Raw genomic sequence first — 25,191 nt, 5'->3', positions numbered from 1 at the left:
CTATTGAGGACGCAGCTGCGCTGGGCAGGACACATTTCTAGGATGAAGGACCATCGCCTCCCAAAAATAGTATTCTACGGTGAACTTGCCACGGGTCAGCGTTAAGAGGGGCACTCCAAAGAAGAGATACAAGGACTCCCTGAAACAACATCTCAGGCTCGGCCAAATTGATCACCAACAATAGTCCAACCTGGCCTCGCATCGGGAGGCATGGAGATGCACTATCCATGATGCTGCAGCCTTTTTTGAAAGCTCACGCTGAATGAGTCTCAAAGAGAAACAACAACGCAGAAAGAACCACAACCCGGAAACATCACCCAAGGAGACTTTCTGCTGTGCTTTCTGCAACCGGACTTGTTTATCTCGGATTGGCCTTTTTAGCCATCAACGCGCTTGTAGAAAGCGCGGGATGAGTCCTTCCTGAATCTTCGTTTGCGAAGTAAAGCCAGAGAGACAGTTTCCAAAATTCCATAGAATTGAACCAGGGCAATTAAAGCATTCTCAGACTGGATTATTTCTGCAGTGTATTTTGGACCTAAGTCCAAGTTTACTAAATGTCTTCATTTTACTAGCTTGGATCCAGTGGTAAATGGTTTAGTTCTTAGGTTGTCAGAATTCCTATTATTAAAAATTAGGATAGAGTAGTATGTATGAATTGTGTATGAATGTGTAGTGCATTAGTATGTATGTACTAGAGAGGCAGCATGGCATAGTGGTTTGAATGTTAGACTACAACTCTGGAGACCAGGGTTCGATTCCCAGCTCAGCCAAGGAAACCCACTAGTGACCTTCTGTAACTCACATGCTCTCAACCTCAGGAGAAGGCAACGGCAAACCTCTGAACAAATCTGGTCAAGAAAACCCCATTATAGGTTTGCCTATAGTTAGAAATGACTTGAAGGCACACAACAACAGTATGTATTCTACCACTGAGCAACTAAATAGTTATTCCTGTTTCTGGAGGAAAAGAAAATTGTGACTATTTTGATCTGACCATAAGAAAAGGCAGTGATCAGCTGCCCCTTTTATAGTAATAGTTTTCTGGTGTATGTGTGTCTATGAGTTTCATGTGTATATTAGAACGCCTTGAAAGCCCTGCCATGGATACAAGTAATTGGCATAGGTTTGTTGGATTTTTTAAAACACTTCTTCATGTTTGGTTTGTATAGCAGGCATAGCTAATCTGGTCTAGAAAAAAAGCTCCTCAGCCTTGTTATGCATACCATAGTTGAAACATCTGCATCGAACTACAAGAGCATTATTCTTCTCTACCTATCAAATGGGAAAATGACACTTTGTTAATGATTTTCTGGACAAGCATAGGTGAAGGAGTATTCCTACTGTGTAAAATATTAACCTTAGAACATACTTGCTGAACAAGTTATCAAAACCCTTTCAGTCTCCAGTTAACCTAGGTAATAAAGAGAGAATTGCTGCTTTTTCCTTTTAAACTTTAGAAAGATGTCAGGAAGATGTTTATATATTTGTTTTTGAGTTTGTTGAATGAGCTCCTTGAATATTAAAATCTTGCCTCCATTTTTATTTGATTGTTTCACCTCAGACATCTTTATTGTGCAAATCTGCTATACATGCTGGAGTAATTGCAGACGAACTGGGTGGCCAGATTAGTGTGGTTCTGATGAAAGGAACACGAAGATATCAAGGAATCTTGGCCAATGACATCCTTTCACAGGAGTAAGTACTGGCCACATTCAGGCAATAGTATCTCAGTTTTTTAACTGAAGATTATCTACCAGCATTTTCCCTGTGGCTAGAGCTCTTTCATTCTCCCCTTTGTGTGAGCCAGTGATTAAATTAGGAAGCCTTTATTCTCCCAGGAAGCCATGATGGTGTTCAGACAATAAGATTTCAGTTTGATGCTCCAAGATATGCTTTGTGTACTGAAACGCAACTGCTTTACTTCTTCCTTTACACAAGCAAACACATGAGGAAGTCTGGGATAAACTATAACTTCCTGTTTTATCAGAACTGGGAAAATAAGATTAATAGCTTTTCAACAAGTTAGGTTTGTTCTGTTTTATGCTGTAGAAGCAAGTTTTAGGATCAAGTTGAAATAACCCAAATTTTGATTATTATTTCTTTTTCCTTCTTTCCAGTGGCTCTCTGTCAGATAAGCGGTTTATTTTCAGTTCAAATGGTAAGAAATATTCTTTAATTCATGCACTTGTGTACACATGCATGTGAATTGATTAGGACTTGAGAGCCAAGTACTGTTATTGCTCATAGGAAAATGCCACTGAATTTTATAGGATTGACTGCCAAGTGAGTGTGCCTAAGATCACACTGTTAAATTCCCCCCTTCATGTGTAGGGGTATTCTTATACCCTGAGTAGTCTTTAGTTCTATTTTTCTTATTTACATAATTGATGGGTAAAACTGGTAAGTCTGTTTTTAGAATAGATCCCAAGCTTGGTACCCCTAGAGATATACAGCACCTCACTTTATCTGCTGAAGAACCCCTGTGTATCAGCCAGACTGCAGAATCTCTCTGCATCATGAAGGTCCTTATGTCTGTTACAGGATGTGCCAAGGACAGTAGATAACCAAATGAATGAGACTCTATTTCCCACACTACATTCCAGTTAACATTCAGGAGTAGCTGTGTTGACCATTTCACAGATAGATTTTTGTTTGTACATTCCAGTATTCATTCATATGCTTATCTACTTGGCTGTAGACAACAGCTTTCTTGCTGTCTTTGTCCCACAATGACCATCATTAAAACTCTACTTTCCATCTCATGGCCATACCCCTTAGGTTTTGAATGTGAATTGATGTTTTCACACACAGATTACTTATATAGGTCTGTCTCTGGATTCTCCACTCCCAAACATCCATATGAGAAGTCTACAAAAGCTCAAGCTACTAACTTCTTTCTTTCCATTAGTCCCAAAGGTGCTACAAGATCCCTTTGCATTACTGATTTTCCAGACTAACAAGGCTATATCTTTGACCAGAACACTGTATTTGATATTATCCAAAGGCTTCACTAAATGAGGCCTGGTACACATGGGAGGGAAGCGCCATCCTGGCACCAATTCTAGGGTTCAGAAGAACACAGCCGACTGCACGCTCCCAAACTCTAGTCCAGGGGTAGGCAACCTTTTTGAGCCGGGGGCCAGGTTGCTGTCCCTCAGACAACTGGGGGGCCGAAGCCGGGGGGGGTGGAGCCTCCACCCTCCAGAGGCGGAGCTTCCACCCCCCAGGGGCCAGGCCACCTCCTCATTGCCAGCCCCTGACGGGGCCCCAGGCCCTATCAGAGGCCGGGAAAGAGCCGGCGGGGACCGCCAGCGCTGGAGGCCTCCCCCTCTTTGCCGGCCCCTGACGCCAGAGGCCCGCTGCCGCTGCCGGAGCCCTCCTGGAGGACCCCAGTGAAGGCAACGGGCCTCTGGGAGGCCCGCTGCTGTCACAGGAGCCCTCCTGGAGGGCCCCAGCGGAGGCAACGGGCCTCCCAGTGGCCCGCTGCCGCCGCCGAAGCCCTCCTGGAGGGCCCCTGCGATGGCAACTGGCCTCTCAGGGGCCTGCTGCCACCGCCGGAGCCCTCCTGGAGGGCCCCTGTGACGGCAACTGGCCTCTCAGGGGCCCGCTGCTGCTGTCGGAGCCCTCCTGGAGGGCTCCTGCGACGGCAACTGGCCTCCCAGGGGCCCGCTGCTATCACAGGAGCCCTCCTGGAGAGCCCCTGCGACGGCAACGGGCCTCCCAGGGGCCCGCTGCCTCCGTCGGAGCCCTGGGCGCCGCCATTTTGGGCAAAAAAATGGCGGCAAAATCTCGCACGACATTCCCTGAGGTCGCGCAAGACTTCGCTGCCATTTTTTGCCCAAAATGGCGGTGCCCAGAGCAGCGAAAAGCTGCAACCGGCGGCGGTGGCGGCAGCGGCGGCAGGAGCAGCCGGGGGTGGCTCAAAGGCCTCCGCGGGCCACATCCGGCCCGCGGGCTGGAGGTTGCCAACCCCTGCTCTAGTCCATACGGACGCTGCCTTCATGGCAGCCTCCTGTCCCCATGGGGGCTGCCATGATGATGCAAGCATGGCACAGCATCTCCACATCATGGCACCACTCTTGCGTCATTAATGCGCAATAGTGCGCCAATGGTGCACTCATTGCATTAGCCGCACGCACCTAAAAGAACCCGTAAGCAAACTTATTTGCTTACATGTCTCCTCCATCATTTTTGACTGCTATGGCGTCCCTGGGGAGCAAAAACGGGCGGCTCCAGCCCACCCTTTTGGGACGGTCTGTCGAGCCCCTAAATCTTGATGCAACCAGTGTTCATATACATTATCAGTCACTTAAAAAACTATTTCTGCTGTTTGTTTTGCAGTGAAAACTTATTTGCTTACATGTCTCCTCCATCATTTTTTTCATGCAATAGTTATAGATCCTTCCAGGATGCCTTAATCTTGGGCATCATTTATGTCGGATACATGAGTTTTGCATGTGGGGCTTTATTTAAGATTAGGATCATGGGGTCAGTGGAGAAAGCAAATATTTATAGAAACTATTGATGCCAGTCTGCTGGATGGATGGCTGTCCTCATTGTTCTTCAGTAGAAATAGGCAATATAACTTGCAAATGTTGTTGGACTGAAACTCCTCTTAGCCCTATATTGATGTGAGATAATGGATTTTGGAAGGCTGTGAGTTATCCGTTATGCAGTGTTAGTTAATGCAGCATATATAAGGGTATAATGCAAACCCCTCTGAAGAAACTTACCAAGAAAATCCTATGATAGGTTTGCCTTAGGGTCACCATAAGTCAAAAATGACTTGGAGGAGACACACAATAACAACAAAAACAATACAAATAGACATTTATCTTTTTTCTTTTTTTTTTTAAACATCTTGGATTTTAAGGTTGCAATAAATCCCTGAATCTAGATGGTGGAGACACTTCAAAGAGTCACATCACTGCATCCTCATTTTGGGAGGAAACCAATGAAATTGGAGAGGTGATTCAGTGGTCTTCTGATAAGGCTTGGCTCAAAGTTCAAGGACCTTCCTGGGCAGCAAATCAGAGCAACTATCGCCAGTGGCTGGAAATTGACTTGGGGGAGAGAACAAGAATAACAGGTCTGTTGATTATCAAACAATATTATGTGTCTGTTCTTATCTCTTTGAATTTACTGTGTTTTTCATAAGCATCATTCCAATGTGAATCATGATCAGATGCAGTCTGCATACTATTTCTGTAAGATAGAAGAGTTTTGTGAGCTTAAATGCTGTGTAGGAAGGGTTGCATATCAGTGCAATACATGATTAAAAGCTTAATGTTTTATGGGAGATGCCTGGCACGCCTCTCTGGTATCACTGCAATTATTATCCATAAAAACTGAGTTATTCCTTCACAAGCAAAGGCAACTTGAAATGCAAAACTATGCCTTTGGGCCAAATTCCTCCAGATTCACCACAGCAGTTTAAGACCATTGAGTTTTCCCAGTAACACAATAGGGAATGATTTATGGTTGGATAAAATGCAGAAGGCTAGTTAGGGCTGGTTTGTGGTGTGCTCTTCTTATCAACTGCTATTAAGTCTTTACTGCTGAAATATAAGAAGGAATTTTCCAAACCCATGTCTTTTGTTGCCCTTTTGGAACCATGTAATTTGTTATAACTTACTATTTAAAGACTCTTGCAGTAGTAAATAGATACAGCTGAATCTGTTACAGTTGTTGGACTGTTAATGATACTTTGGCGGGTTACATACCGCCATTTGGGACGTCCTCAGGACGTCCCAGTTTTAAAAAGGGGCGTCTCTTCTAGATGCCCCTACTCCTGCTACGGACTCTGTAACAAATGGCGGCGGCCGTTTCACACGGCCGCCGCCATCTTGACATAACGGACGCACGTCACGCCCTGGAAATGACGCTGCGAGTGCGCGACTAGCGCCTCGCGGCGTCTCTTCCAGGGAGCAAGAAGTAGCACGATTTTCACGCTCCTTGGCAGCGTCCGGGAACCGCGCCGTTTGGCTGCTGCGGTTCCCGGACGCTGCAACCGGCGGCGCGCGCAAGACGGCCCCTTCTGGGCCATCTGTAACACGCCATTGGTTCTTTATTCCTGTATCATACATTTTAATGTTATCAGGAACACTTTGGATTTCTTTTGCTTTGTCTCACATGTTATACTGGAAGACTGGCTGTACTTTCAAGAAATATGCTAAGACAGAGGAGGAGGAGGAGGAGGAGGATAATATAATGCATGACAATAGGCTAGAGTAAGAAAGAGGGCACAGTTAATCCTGTTAAAGGCTCACTGGATACTCTCAAAGATCTTCAAATAGTGACTTTGCCACCACTTACACAAGCAGGAAGTCAACACAAATAAAGTTACTTGTGTACATATAAACTGTTGTACATTCTGTCTTTTCTCTCCCCCCCCTTTCTCTCAAACACACTCACACACATATCTGAAACTCTTAGACAGTTAACAGGAGGTGCACTTTTCATTAAGACTATACTCACACCTTACTTATCACTGACTCACTATGCATGTGGCAATGGAGGTCAAAGTGGAATAGAGTGCAGATAACTGAGTATGGCCTAGCCATCCTATTTCATCTTGTCCCGTGCTTCTAAAATTGCACTTCTTTTTTACTGATTTTCTTAGTTATTTATAAATATAACATGCTTCAGCTGGAAGATTTAAAAACAGTGTAGTACATTAAGAAAACATTTAGTATACATAATCTTTCCAGGTTTTTCAGTTATGTATGTGAAAAGTGATTTGTTTATTTATTTATATCTCTCCTTTCTCTGGTATAGGTACTCAAGACAGCTAACAAAATTTAAAGCAGTTCAAGTTAAAAACAATACAAAGCATATATAAAAAGCAAATACAACGTTTAAAAAACACTTAAAAACAATTTTTAAAAGTTTAAAATATTACACATTAAAATTTAAAATATACTAAAAGCTCTGTATGAAACTCTGTACAAACCTTATACAGCATTTAAAGCCCAACCCTTGTCATTTTGAGAAAGTCTGGCAGCATAAGAATGTTTTTATCTGCCGCTGAAAGAAGAGCAGGGATGGGCCCAACTTGGCCTCTCTAGTGAAGGAGTTCCAGAGTCAGGGAGCAGCCACTGAGAAGGCCCTCTCTCTTGTTCCTGAGAAGGTGGTGGGACAGAGAGAAGGGCCTGTCCTGATTATCTCAGTGTTCTAGTGGGTTTGTAAAGGGAGATATGGTATAGGGGTTTATAGGTCAAAACCAGCACTTTGAATTGTGTCCCGAAATGGACCAGCAGCCAGTGGAGCTGTCACAACAAGGGAGTTGTGTGCTCCCTATAGCCAGCACAACCTGGTTGCAGCTCTTTGGACCAACTGACGTTTCTGAGTACTTTTCAAAGGCAGCCCCATGTAGAGGAATTATAGTAATCCAAATGGGATGTAACCAAGGCATGAACCACCGTGGCCAGGTCTGACTTCTCCAGGAATGAGTGCACAGTATAAATGTAAAAGTATAAGTGTGAAAGGAGGTCTCTCTAAAAATCCAAGTGTCAAAGGCAGAAAGCTGCTGTAGACTGTTGTTTCCTGGAGCATGTCCCCTATATGTGTGGAAACCAGCATCTCCACACCATGTTTGACAAAAGTCCAAAAATAGGTCATTCACACTTAAATCCACTGAACTAAACTTGTGTTAGGTTGTATCTCCATGGCAAAGATGATAAAACAGATTGGCCAGCCATAATGGGAATTATCCCATACTTTGTAGATATTTCCATTTTTGATGCTAGGTTGATGTTGTTACACAGCTATAATAAAAGCTACAACATTTCTGGTCTGTTTCATAGGCACAATTCAAACTGCTAGTTATGACCTATTAAGCCCTTTACAACTCAGGCGCAGGCTATCTGAAGTAATGTATCTTCTCTAGGCCCAGCTGTCTTTACAGTCATGTCTAGTGAGAACACGGGAAAGAACCTTCTCTGTGGCTGATCCCAAGCTTTGGAACTCCCTCCCTGGGGAAGCTAGGGTGGCTTCCTCCTTACTGTCCTTCTATTGCAAAATAAAGGCTTTTCTGGTCTGGCATACTGTACTTTTATGAATTGATTGCAAGACTTTTAATAGTGTGCTGTTTTATTGACTTTGGTCTTTCCAAATAGATTAGTTTTAGATCTATGGATAGTTTACTTTCTATTTTAACAATTTGTACATTTTTTTCTTATGCCATTCTATGTGCTTTTATCTGTATCTGTTTGTGAATGCCACCTTGAGTTCCAGTTTTCCAAAAAAGATGGAATATAAATGTAAACCCCCAAAGTTTAGCCTCAGGGTTCATATCTGATTTAAATACAGTCAGCCCTCTGTATCCACAGATTTTTTATCCATGGACATCCACAGCTTGAAAATATTGGTGGGGGGGGGGGGAGAAATACATTCCAAAAAGCAAACCTTGAATTTGCAATTTTATATAAGGAACACTCATTTACTGTTCTCCCCTGTTGTACAATGGTTTCATTCAGCTAGTCTGTTTTTTCTGGGGGGTTTTATGCTGCTGTATTTTTAGAGTGTTTTAAATGTAATTGAACTGTTTTTATGATGTTTATATTGTATGTTTTGTATTTTGTTTTGTATATCTTTTGCCTTGTTGTAACCCACTTTGATCTACCCTGGAAAAGCGGGCTATAAATAAAAATTATTATTATTATTATTATTATTATTATTATTATTCTGTTCTATTCAATGGGACTTGAGCATCTACAGATTTTGGTATCCATGGGAGGGGGTGTGTCCTGGAATCAAACCCCAGTGGATACTAAGGGCCCACTAATCTGTTCATCAGCCCTGTAGATTATGCTATATTTGGTAGACATATTTGCAAAACTAACTGTAGTAATCAAGCTTGCATATGTACTGGCTCTCATTTGCACATATGGCAGATGGAGCATCACAGGTTCAGAGTTGTTTTTCATTGTTGTTGTTTGCAATTGGAGAGTCCCAACATGTGGTGGAAGTCATAATGTAGTATGAAGCTAAAGGTTTTAAAAAGTGTTGTCTTTTCATTTTGGTCCAAATATGAATTAGTAGTTTCTATTTCAAGGAATTTTCTTTTTTCATAGATAGATAAACAACCCATCTTCTTTTTCCTTTTCCTTTTCTTACAAGGAATTAGAACTACGGGATCCACTATGCTCAGTTTTAACTATTATGTTAAGACATTTATTGTGAACTATAAAAATAACAACTCAAAATGGAGGGCTTACAAAGGAATCCTAAGCAACGAAGAAAAGGTAAATTGGTGGAAGGTGGAAGGCAAAGGGTCAAAGATACAAGGTTGTTGGATATTTTGTTCTTCCTGCCAGCACTTCATTGTCAGTTGCCATCTGTCCTTTCCTTTCTATGATAAGGGTTGCAGTCCACTTTATCACCATCCCATTGTTTAAATCCCATTGACTCCTCCAGGGCTTCAGTAGCCTAATAATGCACAGGATTGCAGTATAGTTTTGGCCTAGTCATGCGTCATTTGTCTTACCCCATCACATTCAGAAGGGTTTGTACTGTGATGAACGTGGTGCAGAAACATTTATAATGATAGAATCATAGAGTTGGATGAGACCTCAAGGGCCATCCACTCCAACCCCCTGCCATGCAGCAAATCACAATCACAGCATCCCTGACAGATGGCCATCTAACCTCTGTTTAAAGACCTCTAAGGAAGGAGACTCTACTACACTGCTAGGGAGTGTGTTCCACTGTCAAACAGCCCTTACTGTCAGGAAATTCCTCCTAATGTTGAGGAGGGGGACTTGCAGTATCCCTAAGAAGAGATTGTTTAAGCTAGAATAAACTCTAAAAAATACAGTACATGAAGCAGGGACAATGGTTCTTAAAGCACAGTTTGCTCAAGTGCCCTTTATACCATATTCTCCACAGAAGCAGAAAGCATTTTAAAAGTCCCCCACATGCTGACACAAATGGACACAAATAGCTGGAGGCCTGAGTGAAATTCTTTGTATGAAACTGGGGGCATTAACCAGAAGAGATGATTTTCAGGGAGACAAGCTGCATTAGTCACACTACAGGATGGGGAAAACTAGACCGCACTATTTAGGAGGTGCAGAATGAGTTGAGTTGCACAGTTAATTGCAAATTTTCCTAACTGCTCAGCTAGCCACAAAACTTCTATCTAGTGTCACTGTGTTAAGTCTTCTGGGTTGGCTTGAGTGAGAGGAAAGGGGTTTAAAAAGCTAATGTTAGAGACAGCCTTCATTGTCCTTCCCCTCTGAATTCCATCCAATTGTTTTGTGGAAGGGAGGGCTCACAACCTCCAATCTATCCAATTCCTCTGGTTCCAAACTTGTTGCCCTAAATAGTATTGATTATTCATTAGTATGTTTGTGTGTGGGTATTCATGTGCTTTCAATATATGTGTGATCTAAATACATGGTTCATGTTTATTTCAAACTATAGGTATTCAAAGCCAATTCAAACCATGGTGATATAGTACGGAATAATTTCATTCCCCCCATAGTAGCTCGATATATAAGGATTATTCCACAGAGCTGGCACAAAAGAATAGCTTTGAAGGTGGAACTTCTTGGTTGCTATATTGTTCAAGGTAAGCAATGTTAATCTTTAGAAATATTTGATAAGCAATAGGATGTGAATGTCACACAAATCTGTTAAAAATTCACCTAATTTCATTTTCTGTCTTCAGTGAACAGCTCTATTATTCATCCACTCTGGCAGAGACCAAGTCAAAGTACAGGTGTTTCAGTCAGAAAAGAAGATAGAACAATCACAGAACCCTTACCTTCAGGAGAAAACAGCCTAGGTACTTAGCATACATTCTAGCTTTTATTTTTCACATAGGAAATGAAGGAGTTGAGTCACAGTACATTTATTTTACTGAGAAGAACAAAAGCACTGGAGAGCATGGAAAAAATGATGGTGTTATATGAAGTTTAAACAACTCCCTTCTCCATAGATTTAATGAAAACCGTGGGGGATAAATTTTCATCCAAAGGGGTAAAATGTGTGTGTGTCAGCATGCTTGTGTGCACAAATTATTCCCAACGGAATGCAGGCCAAAGAAAAAAAATATCTAGTACACTTGATACACTGATGCATGAATTTAAGGTGTATCCATTCCCATTTTGGTTGCAGCACTAAAAGCACTTACAAGGAAGTAAGCTGCATTTGAACATCACTTTGGAGTAAATAGGCTCAGAATTTCATCGCCAAAGAAGAATAATAGGAACAGAACAGAATATTGTTCTCCTGTTGCCATATCTTTTGACTACTGTTAATATGTTATTTAAAATAAAAGGCAGGCTTTTTAAAATTTAAGAAATCTTACAGTTTTTATTCTTTACAGATATCATACAAAGGCAAAAATAAGTACAAATCGAACATTAAATATTAAGATAAATAAATCGTGTTGTTTAGAACCACATGCAGCCCCATTCTATATACCCTTAATGAGCAGCAAGACCCATTCAACTTTAATGGCTCTTACTTCTCAGTAGTTATCTCATCCACAGGGTTGTCATGGGATGACTGGAAGGCAGGTTAACAATAACAACAACTTTTCAATAGACTTTTCATTGTGGTGGGGTTCCTTTTTAAAAAGTAATAAACACATTCATACTTAAAAACTAATTGTTTTAAGAATATGCTGTTTCCTGTTTGTTATTGTTTGCTTTCAAGTCCTTTCCAACTTGAACGTGAACTTATCATGGAGAGATTCTTGGCGAGATTTGTTCAGAGGGAGTTGGCCATTTCCTACTAATTCTGAGAGAGTGTGACTTGGCCAAAGTCACCCAGTGGGCTTCCATGACCAAGTGGGGATTCAAACCCTGGTCTCCAGTTGCAGCTCAGCTCTCAAGTCAATTGTTTCAAATTGGTTTTTGGCTTATGTTGCATGGATTTTATTTTCTTTCAGGGATGAAGTTGACTGCTATACTTGTTCCAGTCTTGGTGGTGCTTTTTCTGTTCCTTATATGTGGACTTTGTACCTTTGCTGCCCTGCGAAAGTAAGTGACTCACATTTTTTTCACTTTTTCAGGCTGAAAAGTATAATATTTCTTGTGTGAAGCCTCTTGGTTGTTTTAGTTCAAAGGACAATTATCAGATTTACCAGCAGAAGAAGGCCACTACTTGCCTGAGGGTTTATGCAGCAGTGAGAGTAGGATTTCCAGTTCTCATTTGAATTATTGTTGTTGTACAGCAGGAAGGAGCAAAGACAGATCTATTAATAAATGTTCAATTATTTGCATGGAGAATTAACTCAGAATGTGGAGCTGTCACACTGTGTTTGTGCAAACAGGGATCGGAAATAAACATAATAATAATTTTGACATTCTGTATTGCAATTATAGATGCATAGCCTACAGTTTCGCATCCATAACTGCTGCATATTCACTATCCCTATGGAGTCACTATTGTTGCACTCTTGCCACAATCATAAATGCCCTCCCAAACCTACTTTACCAGCCACTTCAGGTGAAGGAGTTCCATTTTGCTGGTGATCAGGGTGCAGGTAAATGATATAAAATGGACCCCCTTCTCTTGGTGCAACTGATGCCTGGTAAACTAGGTTTGGGGGAGTCAGACCAGGGGACATTAAAGTAGAAAATGTAAAAAATAGAGGCTAATATTAATAATAATAGGACTTGTTGCTTAGTTCTTGAATAAGACATAAGTAAACAGGGAATGAGAAATGTTGAGTCAGGTATGATTTCTCTTCTTTCTGTTTATAACCAAGTGTTATTATTGTAAAAACAAAAAAAAAACATATTTGTGATTGGCAGCAGAGAGAAGAGGTGATCTCAAATACCTCCTGCAATACAGGGTTTTAAAAACATTTTTGTTTTAAAGCTGCTGGGGAAGGAGGTTTTCAGAAGATAAAGATCACAAAAATAATTATTTGATATCTTCCTAATAATTATTTGATATCTTTTTGGCATTTCTGTGGTGTGGTGCATGTAAATGCTGCGCCACCAAAACTCTGTGAAGCTGGCACACATGAAGTAAGCCGTGCAGCTTCCTGGTGGTGTGGGGGGTATGTGCTGTCTGAAAGCCACAGTGACAGAAAGCCGGTGTTTACTGCCCATCTGTTTTGGCCCAGAGTTTAGTTTACATGAGCACTTCATGATCATACAGTGGCATTTGTTACCTGTGTGGACTAAGAAATTACAGTTGGTCCTCTGTTTTCATGGGGAATCTGTTCCAGATCCCCCCCCCCCCTGGTGAAAACAGAGGCTCACACATATTCAAGTCCCATAGGCTTGAATGGGGCATGCCACCGGGCTCACGCACCATTGAAAATAGCGGAGGTCGCCCCTCTGCAGATATTCAAGGTCGCAGATCTCAGATCCGTGAGTTAGGAGGGGCGACTTTTTATCCTTTACTTAGCACTAGCATAAGCAAAAGCAATCCTTAGTATTTGACTGAAGGGTTACAAGACTGGTTTAAACTCCACATTAAAGGAATGGTTCCTTGGTCTGATGGTTTAGTTTTTTGGTCAGTGATTTTATTTTTATTCAATGTTATAAACAAAATAAATAAGCAATCCATTTAAAGTTTTTCCTAAGCAATAAAGAAATAAAGTCCACCATAATTGTGGAAATAAAACTGGACTTTACAGCTGACTACTAGAGGGAAAATGATTGCCTAGTAAATTGGCCACACTTTTTGGGCTCTGTGTGTGCTCATGGAGAAGGTGCATGCCTGAAAAGCTGACAGATTGCGTGGGGGATGGCAGCTGGAATTCACAGAAACAGGCCTGGTGAACATCTAAACTGACTTTAGAGAAGTGTTCTAAAATCTTTTTCTTCATTATAGGAAAGGAAAGAAAGGTATTGCATATGGTTCATGTGGCACTGAGAAACCAGGTTAGTAATAGAAATTTTGATTTTTTTTTCTCATGTTAAGAATAAGAGGGAGAAATAATGGCCTAAATCCCATCAGTAGTCTCAGCTAGAGTAGATCTATTGAACCAGTTGCTGAATGAATGGAATGTCAACAGTTGATTCAGAAGGTTTGCTCTATTTGGGACTTCCAGCACCATTCCAGCTAGTTCCATATTAAGTATCACTAATATATTTTGGATGCAGTTGAAGTAACTTCCCTCAAGATGCTTACTCCCAAATGTGGAGCTGCTACATAAAAAGCTTTTTATACTTAATATCTGGGTACAACTGGAACATGTATAGATAAAGTGCCAAATTTCCACCTCTCTGACCCTTGAATCATTGACTGAATATCCAGTGACTAAGTGCCCAAACAGACAGGCCAAAATAAAGCTGCTTCGGGTCACTTTGGAGGTATGGTGTTTAAATGACACATGCATCTTAAGAGGCCAGAAGCTGCACCAAAGCTACACTCCAGTCCTTAGAACTAGAAAGTGGCTTTGGCGTGGCTTCTGGACTCTTAGGACACATGCATCATTTAAGCAGCATACCTTTTTGGTTACTCCCAAGTAAAGCAGATCTGTTGAATCAGTTGTGGAATGGTGGATCAACATAAAGGTTTTTTGGTATGGGCTGCAATTTAAACTGGACATGATTTTGAGATATAACACTGCTGAGTTTTGAACTTTTATCTTTCTGTTCAAGGTTTCTGGAAACAAATCAAACATCCCTTTGTCAGACATGCATCTACTGAGTTCACCATCAGTTATAATAATGAAAAGGAAGTGCCACAAAAGTTAGATTTGGTCACAAGAGACATGGCAGGTACACTATTCTCCTTTGAAAACAGATGGTATATCGCGATACTGGTTGGATTTACATAGAATAATAACAATGAAATTTAAAATCCAGTTACCATTCCTGCCAGAAATTTACTTACTGGGTATGATTAGCAATGAACTAGAAAACCAGTATGAAAAGCTATTGTTTTATTCATTTACCTGAGCAAGAATTGTGTACGCCAAGAAATGGAAATCCAAATATGTTCTGTCTATGAATAAATGGTTAATTAAGATGTACGAAATTGCAGAAATGGATAGAGTAACATGTTGGTTGAAGGACAAAAATGAAGAAACTATTTAAAAAGATTGGCAATTACTTTATGTTTTATTAAAGAAAAAATGGTCGAATGTTATGATATTATAAGGATATAAGATGCTATGTCGGAAAGATAAAATTGTTACAGATAAAGCAAGATGTTTTAGAAGGTAGAAATGGAAGATAAAAAGAAACTAATTTTTTTTTAATTTAAATTAACAAAGTCAAAAGCCAAGAACAACAAGGTGTTACTCGGAGGAATTGTAACATAGGGTTGGAGAAAGAATATGAGAAAAAAATAAAGTAGAAAGTGAAAGAAAAATATTAAGAATTTATGTGAAGAAATGTATTTGAAAACAATGTAAGACATAGCAAAAATGAAAATAACAAAATAAGGAAGGAAACCAGGCAGTAGGATGTACATTTGATGTTATATGTAATTTTAAATAGATTGTAAGTGAGGTGTAAGTGATATGTTTGTTTATTTGTTATTGGTAATTTATGTTGTCATGGTTATGTAACGTGATGTGATTGTATTGTGTTGTAAGTAGAAAGTAATAAAAAATAATAATAAAAAAAGAAAACAGATGGTATATAGCAGTGGTTCCCAACCTGTGGGTCAGCACCCCTTTGGGGGTCACTTAAGACCATTGGAAAACACATATTTGCATGTAGTAATGAAAATAATGTTATGGTTGGGGGTCATCACAACATGAGAAACTGTATTAAAGGGTCGTGGCATTAGGAAGGTTGGGAACCACTGGGATATAGGATATAGGGGTGCCAGGAATAGGCTTAATCTCCACCCATAACTCCTGAAGATGAATATAGTTCACTGTGATTGGGATATAGAAATTTATCTGCTCAGAAATATTTTGTCTATCCTAAATAAACTGCAAGTATGTAAGGGAAGAACTTGACTTCCTGTTGTTTTATAGAATTTGGTCTCCTGTTTCCTTGATTAGGTTCTTGTTTAATTACTATGGCTGGAATTCATGATTGCACTTATGAAAGTGTCCAACTTGCGTTCACTACATTAAGTGGCTGTGAATTCCACAATTTCACTGTGTGTGGTGTGAAAGAGTACTTCATTTTATTTGAAGATGACCTTAACCTGTCTAAGAAATGGCATGAATAATCTAGATCAATTACTGTGTACAAATGGCACATTAAAACTTGTTTTTGTCAGACGGATGTGACGGGTGAATCTGTATTGTGGCAGGGGGTAAACCAAAATGAGCTAAACTAAGTAGTCTATTTTATTCTATGATTGGCCCTGTATAGATGGGCCCTTTGCAGCGCGTCCACAACGTGCTAGGGTTGCCTCAGGGTGGTGCGTGCACACGCCCTGCAACCCTAGCACGTCGTCAGTGCACCGCAGTTGTGCAGCACCATACAAACGGCACACGCAATGATTACATTGCAGCACCACAAAAGGAGTCGCTTTTTAGAGCTCCTTCTTTGCTGCGCAGCGCCATATGTAGGCGGCGGCGCTCCTGTGCACAAAGAGAGGCACCAAGGAGGCATCTCTTTTTGGCGGTCTGCACCCTGCCTTAGTTTCCACAAGGGAAATAATACAGCAGAATGCAGAAAATGCATCATGCTGCCCAGTGATCGATGTGATAAGTTAAGGTTGATACCCAGTCTCATCTGCATTTCAGAGGTGCTTTTCCATTTTCTTCTAGATTATCAGCAGCCTCTTATGATTGGAACTGGGATGGTAACTCGAAAAGGATCAACTTTCAGACCGATGGATACAGAGGATGAGAAGAAAGGTAGCTCAGAAACTGGGAACCATTACCTCTGTCCACAGAAGACCAGTCGCCATGATTATGCACTGCCTTTGACCAGTCAGGAGCCTGAATATGCCACTCCTATTGTAGAGCGACATATAGGAAGAGAAAATGCTTTTCCTTCAGAGAGCTGCTACAACATTCCCACTGTTTCTTCTGCTCATAAATACTCAATTTCTGCAGACAATTTCACTGCCTTATGCAAAACTGATGCTGAGACCGGAGACTATCAAACACCACAAAGTCAAAAGGAGTATGATAAGCCAAAAAATAATATTTTGCCTATGGTGGACTATAGTACTAGCTATCAGAAGCCCCAGACTGGTTTAGGGATAAGGGAGAACTACTCAACACCTAGACACTACCTAAAACCAATAAATCAGACTGCAGTAACAGCTCTCCTGTAATGAAGAGACAAAAGAGAAACTTGGCTGCCCTAATGGTCCAGGTACTGGAAAGGACTTAAATCAGAACTATGTTTGCTTTTGTACAAGGACTATCTGGTGGATAAAAGAAAGTTTTTAAGAAAAGTAAAAGTTTATCACTCAACCTTCACAGTGAAGTCTGCAAGAAATCAGTTTTCTGCAGATATTGGTGCTCTAATGCTGTGCAATGTGTACATATGTTTTTAATTTAAGAAAAATAACTTAAACAACTCCTTCAATTTGTTTTGTTTTGTGTGTCTGCATGTGGAGGAGGTGTGTCTGGGGAGGGGAGATGTCCTCTATTCAGGGAATGCATATTACACCAAACAGTGTCTTTTCCCCATGTTTCAGTCTAAGGAATGCCTTTCTTGGAAGTTCTTTCGGATTCAGTAAACAAAGCTACAAGTAGAACTAAAAACAAAAATAATGAATTCTGTATCCACACAGTACAGATCTATAGTTAACAAATACTGGATTGTGTCTGAATTTATATAAATTGAACAGTAGAGTTTCTTTTCATCTTTGCCTAATTTATTACTGCCTGCTAGCCATGAAATTGATATGGCATTGAGGCCAACTACTAACTGTATTCATTCACCACTTCTGAGATTTCAACAGACACTGTTAATACTCTCTCAAATGTATCTTTGCAGCCCTAAAGACTATAAACTTGCTGGGTTTTTGTTTTGGGTTTTTTTGCAGGGGGGGGTGGATGAAAGAGGAGATTATCAGGAAGCTAGATTGTGCACCAACTACAATGGCCTTTTCCCTTCCTATGCACATGAATGCCTGTGTGCATAGGTATACACAATCTTGTCCATACAGTGGACTTCTGAGTAAATGAATTGAGTCTATTATTTGTCCTTGTTGAGGTGTAAGCTCTCTCTGCCTCTGTCTGTGAAACATCCAGCTGGGTCCCCATAGCCCAATTCATGATGTCATCCACAGAGATCTGGGCTCCTCCGAAGGTCTCAACAGATTATGTACAAGGTGTCGGTCATTACCTTTAAAGCCCTCCATGGCTTGGGCCCAACCTACTTAAGAGATCGCCTCCTTCCGTACAATCCGCCCCGTACCCTCAGATCCTCTGGGAGGAATTTGTTGCAGTCCACAAAGACCAGATTGACTGCGACCTCCGAGAGGACTTTTTCCGCAATCGCTCCCACTTTACGGAATGGCCTGCTGGACGAGATCCGTCAAATTGCCAACTTTGAGAGCTTCAAGAAAGCTATCAAGACGGATCTCTTCCGGCAGGCCTTCCCGGAATAGATCCCGGCCATGTAACGCTCCCCCACAGACATATACAAATTAAGACTCTGCCCACCGTTATTTTATTATTTTATTATTGTACTATTGTTTTTAGATTTTTATCTGTAATTTTAATGGATGGAATTGTTTAATCCTTTTTTAAGGGGGGGAAATTGTATATATTGTATTTTTTAAAAGTTGTACGCCGCTTTGATTGTGGAAACAAAAAGCGGGATATAAATTGAGGTTTTATTATTTATTATTTTATTATGTAATTGTTGTGCATCTGACTATAGGGACATAGCTAGATGCTTTTACAATCCCCTCCCCTGTTATTCACCAGCCACTGAATAGCCGTGGTGGGTTTCTGTCACAACAGAATGGTGTGTCCTGGGGCTTTGGTCATTATAGAGGAAGAGTACTAGCCTCTACAGTGACACATCCAAAAAGAGCTATACACAGCTATACCGGTGGACTTACACTTGCATAGTCACTGACAGCATAGTCACTAACAGGATGCCAAACATTAGGATATGAAAGAAAGTAAACTGAATGATCAAACGAACTTTTGCAAAGTAATTAACTCTCATACTTAATTCTCTTGAGACTTGGTTAGTATATACACATTCAAATTATTACAAACCTGGAAAGTTAAACATTGAAAATGCAGGGTTTCCAAATGAAGAACAGCACATGGCCTAAGGCTGCAGTTACTTATTAAGGAGCAAGTTGAATCATTGTAAGCTTTACATCTAAGTATGACTGTGTTGTAAATATGGAAATTACAGCACAGGACATCTTCAAAAGGGGAACTGAATTTAGTGACAGAGCACATGCTTTGCAAATGCAAAGTTCTAAGGTGAATCTCTAGCATCCTTGGCTTGTTTGTTGTTTAAACAAGAATCTAATTATAGAAAATAACTCTGCCTACAATCCTTGAGGCTCAGGCAAATGAGCAGAAAATACAAACTTGGAAGTACAGATAAGTGAATCTAGTTTAACACATATTCATATGTTAAGAACAAGCTGCTTTAAATGCAACACACTGAATGTTCTCATTGTGCTTTAAGTACATAGTTGTTGCTGCATTTCTAAGCCTATTTCTGTTTATCACCATGTGTTATACTCTTTATTTCTCCGTTACAACCAGCCTATGGAGCAATTCTAATATTGAGATCATGTGCGTCTGTCTCCATTGGCAATTTTCTTCATATTTTCAAAGAACCAGATCTTTCATTTTTATTTTGTGTTGTTGGGCAGAGTCTAATAATCCTTGAATCTAATCCTAGCTCAGTGACAGATTTGATTACGTAGATCAGTATCCAGATTTTGTTATTTTTGCCTTCTATTTAAATAAGGAATACTTGGAAAAAGGAATACTTGGAAATATTTTTGTCTTCTATTTAATAAGGAATACTTGGAAAAGATAACTGAGGAAGAACTTCCATTGGTCTAGCCAATGCTAGATAAGTGTACTATTGATTTCTATATAAGACCTATAATTTAAAATTATATAAGTGTAAAGGGCTGTCATGTGGAAGATACTAAGGCGTGTTACAGAGCACCCAAGAAGGGCGCTCTGCCGCCGCCGCCGATTGTTGCGTCCGGGAACTGCAGCGGCCAAACTGCGCGGTTCCTGGGCACAGCCAGAAAGAAGTGCCGAAATGGGCTTCTTTCTGGGCCCTGGAAGTGGCGCCGTGAGGCGCTAGTCGCACACTCACGGCGTCACTTCCGCCGCGCGACGTCTGGACGCTACGCATCTGTGACATCAAAATGGCGCCCCCCATGTGGATGGGCGCCACCATTTTGTATGGACTCGGTCCGTACTAGGGTTGAGGGGCGTCAGGAAGTGACGCCCCTTCTCAACCCTAACACACCCCTTTCTAACCCTAGCACGCCCCTTCGGCGCGTCTGTAACGCGCCTAAGTTTGTTTTCTGCTGCTCCAGAGAGTAAGACCCAAATTACTGGGAACTGAATCAAATTACAGGACAGAACATTCTGACTAAATATTAGAAAGAAATTCCTGATGGTAAGAGCTGTTTGATAGTAGATCAGACTATTCTCTTTCATTGGAGGATTTTAAACAGGCTAGATGGTTGTCTGTTAGAGAAGGGACTTGCGTTACAGAGGAAGGCGGGATCGATGCGTCATATCTATCTCTCCTTCCTGTCCCCCTCCCAACCAAAGGGACCTGAGGGTCACTCCAACCGTGCCAGAAACCCTGTCGCTGCTCCTGTGCAATGTCAGGTCGATTAACAACAAGTCCCACATCCTCCATGATCTGCTGGAGGACACTAATTGCGACCTGACTTGCATTACCGAGACCTGGCTTGGGCCTGAGGGGGACGCTGTGTGGGCACAGGCCCTTCCTGCTGGGTTCTCGGTGAAGGACCAGCCCAGGTTAGGTGGGCGGGGGGGGGTGGCCTTGATACATAGGAACACCTTGTCTCTCACCAGGAACCACATCCAACAGACGTCCTTTATCGAGTGTATTTACCTGACCCTAAAGGCTAAGGACAGTCTAGGGATTCTGTTGGTGTATCGACCACCCCGTGCACTAGCGGACTCCCTTAACGAGCTGACACAGCTGGTCGCAGAGCTGATGCTGGAGACGCCCAGGCTACTTGTCCTGGGTGACTTCAACATTGCCCTCACGGCCAGCTATGTTCCATCCGGTGCGGCTCGGGAATTCATGGATACCATGGCGGCCATGGGCCTGTCCCAGCTGATTTCGGGTCCAACGCATTTTGCGGGTAATACACTTGATATGGTCTTTTGTTCAGATGTGGAAAATCCGTGGGCGGAAATAACTAATATTTCCCCCCTGTCATGGACGGATCATTTCCTCGTGGAGGCAAAAATCAAGGCCTCTACCCAGATCCCCCCTGGGGGTGGTGGACCTATTAGGATGGTCCACCCTCGAAGGCTGATGGAACCCAATAGGTTCCAGGAAGCCTTAGAGGGACACATGGTTGGAAGTGACGGCGACTCTGTTGACGCCCTGACTGGTATCTGGAATACCGGTCTCTCTAGGGCTATACACAGCATCGCTCCCAAGCGCCCTCTCAGGCCCGCTTCCAAACGTAAGCCCTGGTATACGGAAGACCTCCAGGCAAGGAAGCGGGTCCTGCGACGGTTAGAGCACCGCTGGCGGAAACACCTACGCTTAGCTGACAAGACTCTCCTATACCGCCTTTTGCAGGACTACGGAGAGGCGATACAAGCAGCTAAGAACTCGTTCTATGGTGCTCGTGTCGCGTCCGCGGAGTCGCGTCCAGCAGAGTTGTTCAGGGTGGTCAGGGAGCTAACTCAGCTCCCTCCCGCCCCGAACCAGATCCTTGAACCTTCTAAGGCCTGCTGTGACCAATTTAACAACTTCTTCGCGGATAAAACCTCTCGGATAAGTGAAGGTCTTAACGCCGGCATTGGAGCAGAACCTAGGGTAGAGGCATCCAGAGCCTCCGTGGACTCCATTAAACTGGATCAGTTTGAGTTGGTAAGTACCGATGATGTGGACAAGATCCTCGGAAGTGTTCGGAAGACAACCTGCTCTCTCGACCCTTGTCCCTCATGGTTAGCAGCGCAGGGGGGACCAGCAGTAACTTTATTGCTGCGCCGGATTATTAATACATCCTTGAGGGAAGGGCAATTTCCATCTGAGTTAAAATTGGCCATCGTAAAACCTTTATTAAAAAAGCCCTCCCTCGACCCCCTGGTATACAATAATTATCGGCCAGTCTCGCTGCTGCCATTTCTGGGGAAGGTGATCGAGAGGGCGGTTGCAATCCAGCTTCAGTCGGTCTTGGATGAAACGGATTATCTGGACCCATTTCAAACTGGCTTTCGGGTGGGTTACGGGGTTGAGACGGCCATGGTCGCCTTGGTCGATGATCTCCGTCTGGGCATCGACAGGGGAAGCGTGTCCCTGTTGGTGCTCTTGGACATCTCAGCGGCTTTCGATACCATAGACCATGGTATCCTTCTGGAACGCCTGGCTGAGGTGGGAATCGGGGGCACTGCGCTCCAGTGGTTCCGGTCCTACCTCTCTGGGAGGTTCCAGATGGTGCAGCTGGGAGACGTGTGCTCCGATAAGAGGGCCCTCACAACTGGGGTCCCTCAAGGAGCCATTCTGTCTCCCATGCTATTTAACATTTACATGAAACCGCTGGGAGAGATCATCCGGAGACATGGGGCGTGGGGTTATCAGTACGCTGATGACACCCAAATAGTCTTCTCTATGTCTCCGACTGATGCAGTGACCGAGGATGGCGTCTCTCCTCTCGTGGCATGCCTGGAGTCAGTAATGGGCTGGATGAGGAAAAACCGACTCAGCCTGAATCCAGAGAAAACGGAGGTACTCGTGATAGGTTCCCCTGGTCCAGGAATGGCGGTGGTTCCACCTGTCCTGAACGGGATCATGCTTCCTGTGAAGGACTCCGTGCGCAGTCTGGGGGTGCTTCTTGATTCGTCGCTCCACCTTACATCTCAGGTGAATGTGACGGTCAAGAACACCTGTTATCAGCTTCGACTTATTCGCCAGCTGCGCCCATACCTGGCCCAGAGGGACCTTCAACGGTGGTACATGCTCTGGTAACCTCTAGATTGGACTTCTGCAATGCGCTCTACATGGGGCAACCCTTGTATCATACCCGGAAGCTACAGCTGGTACAGAATATGGCGGCCAGGCTGGTCACTGGTACTTCCAGGACCAGCCATATTACACCTGTGCTTAAAGACCTGCACTGGCTGCCTGTTCGCTTCCGGGCACAGTACAAGGTGTTGGTGATTACCTATAAAGCCCTACATGGCTTGGGCCCAGGATACCTGAAGGACCGCCTCTCCCCATACATTCCGCCCCGCACCCTCAGAACTTCTGGGCAGCAATTACTTAGGGTTCCTGGGGCCAAACTCTCCTCTACAACGAGGAGGACGTATTCCATCGTTGCCCCGACCCTTTGGAACACGCTGCCCACAGAGCTCCACTCGGCCACCTCCCTGGCTCAGTTTAGAAGGGACTTAAAAACCCTTCTATTTCGAACTGCATTCCCCGAGTGAAGTCCTAGATGGCCTCCCTCTCTATGTTGACGGCAAGATGGATGGCTGACCGGGGGTTTTTAAGTTGTTTTTAATTTGTACAATGTATGTATTGTTTTATTATGTTGTTCACCGCCCTGATCAATGGAAGGGCGGTATATAAATAAAAGTTTTATTTATTTTATTATTATGCTTTAGGTATTAGCTGGCATTTGCAAGGGAGTTGGAGTAGACCAGTGGTTCCCAACATTTAGTCCTCCATTTGCCTTGGACTTCAGATCCCAGAAGCCCCAGCCAGCTTGGGCAACAGTCAAGAATTGTGGGAGCTGAAGTCCAAAACATCTGGAATTTCGAAGGTTGGGAAACACTTAGCTAGAGGAAGCTTGGGTTCCCTTCCAGCTCAATCCTCTTTTTTGATATGAGAAAATTAATTCTGCTGTTGTGTTCCCAATACATTTAGAATAATTCTGAATTAGTTTCCTATCATTTTAAAAGAATCTCAATTAAAATAAGCATAATTTGATGTTGTTGCATTTTTATCCCTCAGGTCCATAGGGCAATTGGAAGAAAGTAAAGTTCAGCAGTAGTTTGCTAGTTTAAATAGCTCAGAGGTGGCCTATTGTACTTCAAGGGCATGTTTGAGTCTCAGAAGAACTCATAAGTAGGTGCACACATGCACTGATACTAACAAAGCAATACAGAAACCAAATGATTGGTCCTTAGTAGACTATATTGGAAACATTTTGAAAGGCAGGAAGCTTTAACAAATTTCTGAGTTTTGTCTTTTGTGGGTTAGCAAGTAGAATTATATAGATACCATTATCGCCACTGCATTTGACAGCTGGGGACTTTCACTCCACTTTACAATAAAGAAAACACATTTCAAATTATACAGATTATTATACCTTATGCAATTGGGAATAGAAGATTCTTGCAGCTGCATCCCTGACACTAATGGATACATAAATGTAAAACATCCATATCATTTGACAAAGCTAATATGAGTGGGAAGAAAATAAATAGACATATCTCACTGATAAAATCATAGTTGCAACATACTATGTTCTGTGTCATTACACACATAAACAAGATCATCTATAAAGTGACAGATTAGGTCTAGCTAGATAAGACAAGACTTCACTTTTGTCAGTTTCTACTGAATGAAAAGTAACAGCACATTCCTGACGTATTTCCACAGATGAAGAACAGGGCTAACAGAGGATAAGAGTCTTTGATCAATAGTACAGGGTTAGCAATCAGAGACAGTGACTGCACCAGCAATGTTAGCAAAAGCAAAAAAGAAAGCATGACAGTATAGTATGTGTGGTCTCTTTCCCAATATTAACAGTATGGCTAACTAATTCTGACATGTCATATTGTATAAGTGTTGGGAGCTAATTGGGTTAAAGACCTAATTTCCTGGGGTCAAATCCTTTGCTGCAGAACCCTTTGCTTTAAACACTTTTAGCTGTGTGAATAATTTTGGCCTTTGGTCTGATCAAAGCCCTTTAAAAAAAAAAACACACACAGGGATTAGTGCATGGGTTTGGGTGAAGAATTATTGTCAGTCCATCAACAGTGGGAGAAAGTGTGTCTAGGCTTCTGCTGTGTTGTGGCCTAAATATCTGTATGTGTAACCGTTCCACTTTTCATGCCAGAAAAGACACTGGAACCATGACAGATGACTACTGCTGTCTTTATGACAGCACTAAACATCCACCTCT

At 42.2% G+C, this 25,191-nt stretch overlaps 1 protein-coding gene across 1 annotated transcript in view; it reads left to right on the top strand.

Annotated features, from left to right (window-relative positions):
- DCBLD1 (discoidin, CUB and LCCL domain containing 1) overlaps positions 1 to 17,540 on the top strand; it is a 44,946-nt gene extending 27,406 nt beyond the window's left edge. The window contains exons 6-15 of the mRNA XM_089530510.1: positions 1,562 to 1,695; positions 2,118 to 2,158; positions 4,874 to 5,089; positions 9,121 to 9,245; positions 10,426 to 10,573; positions 10,673 to 10,789; positions 11,900 to 11,990; positions 13,801 to 13,850; positions 14,574 to 14,693; positions 16,652 to 17,540. Of these exons, the coding sequence (XP_089386636.1) occupies positions 1,562 to 1,695; positions 2,118 to 2,158; positions 4,874 to 5,089; positions 9,121 to 9,245; positions 10,426 to 10,573; positions 10,673 to 10,789; positions 11,900 to 11,990; positions 13,801 to 13,850; positions 14,574 to 14,693; positions 16,652 to 17,166 (1,557 nt within the window). The 3' untranslated portion in view covers positions 17,167 to 17,540. The remainder of the gene's footprint in view (positions 1 to 1,561; positions 1,696 to 2,117; positions 2,159 to 4,873; positions 5,090 to 9,120; positions 9,246 to 10,425; positions 10,574 to 10,672; positions 10,790 to 11,899; positions 11,991 to 13,800; positions 13,851 to 14,573; positions 14,694 to 16,651) is intronic.
- The last annotated feature ends 7,651 nt before the right edge of the window (positions 17,541 to 25,191 follow it).

The sequence above is a fragment of the Sceloporus occidentalis genome, unplaced genomic scaffold (assembly GCF_023333645.1).
Source record: "Sceloporus occidentalis isolate IW3139 unplaced genomic scaffold, rSceOcc1.0.p SCAF_6, whole genome shotgun sequence".
NCBI lineage: Eukaryota > Metazoa > Chordata > Lepidosauria > Squamata > Phrynosomatidae > Sceloporus > Sceloporus occidentalis.
Note: the sequence above shows the minus strand (reverse complement) of the source record. Positions and strands in the feature narration are given on the sequence as shown.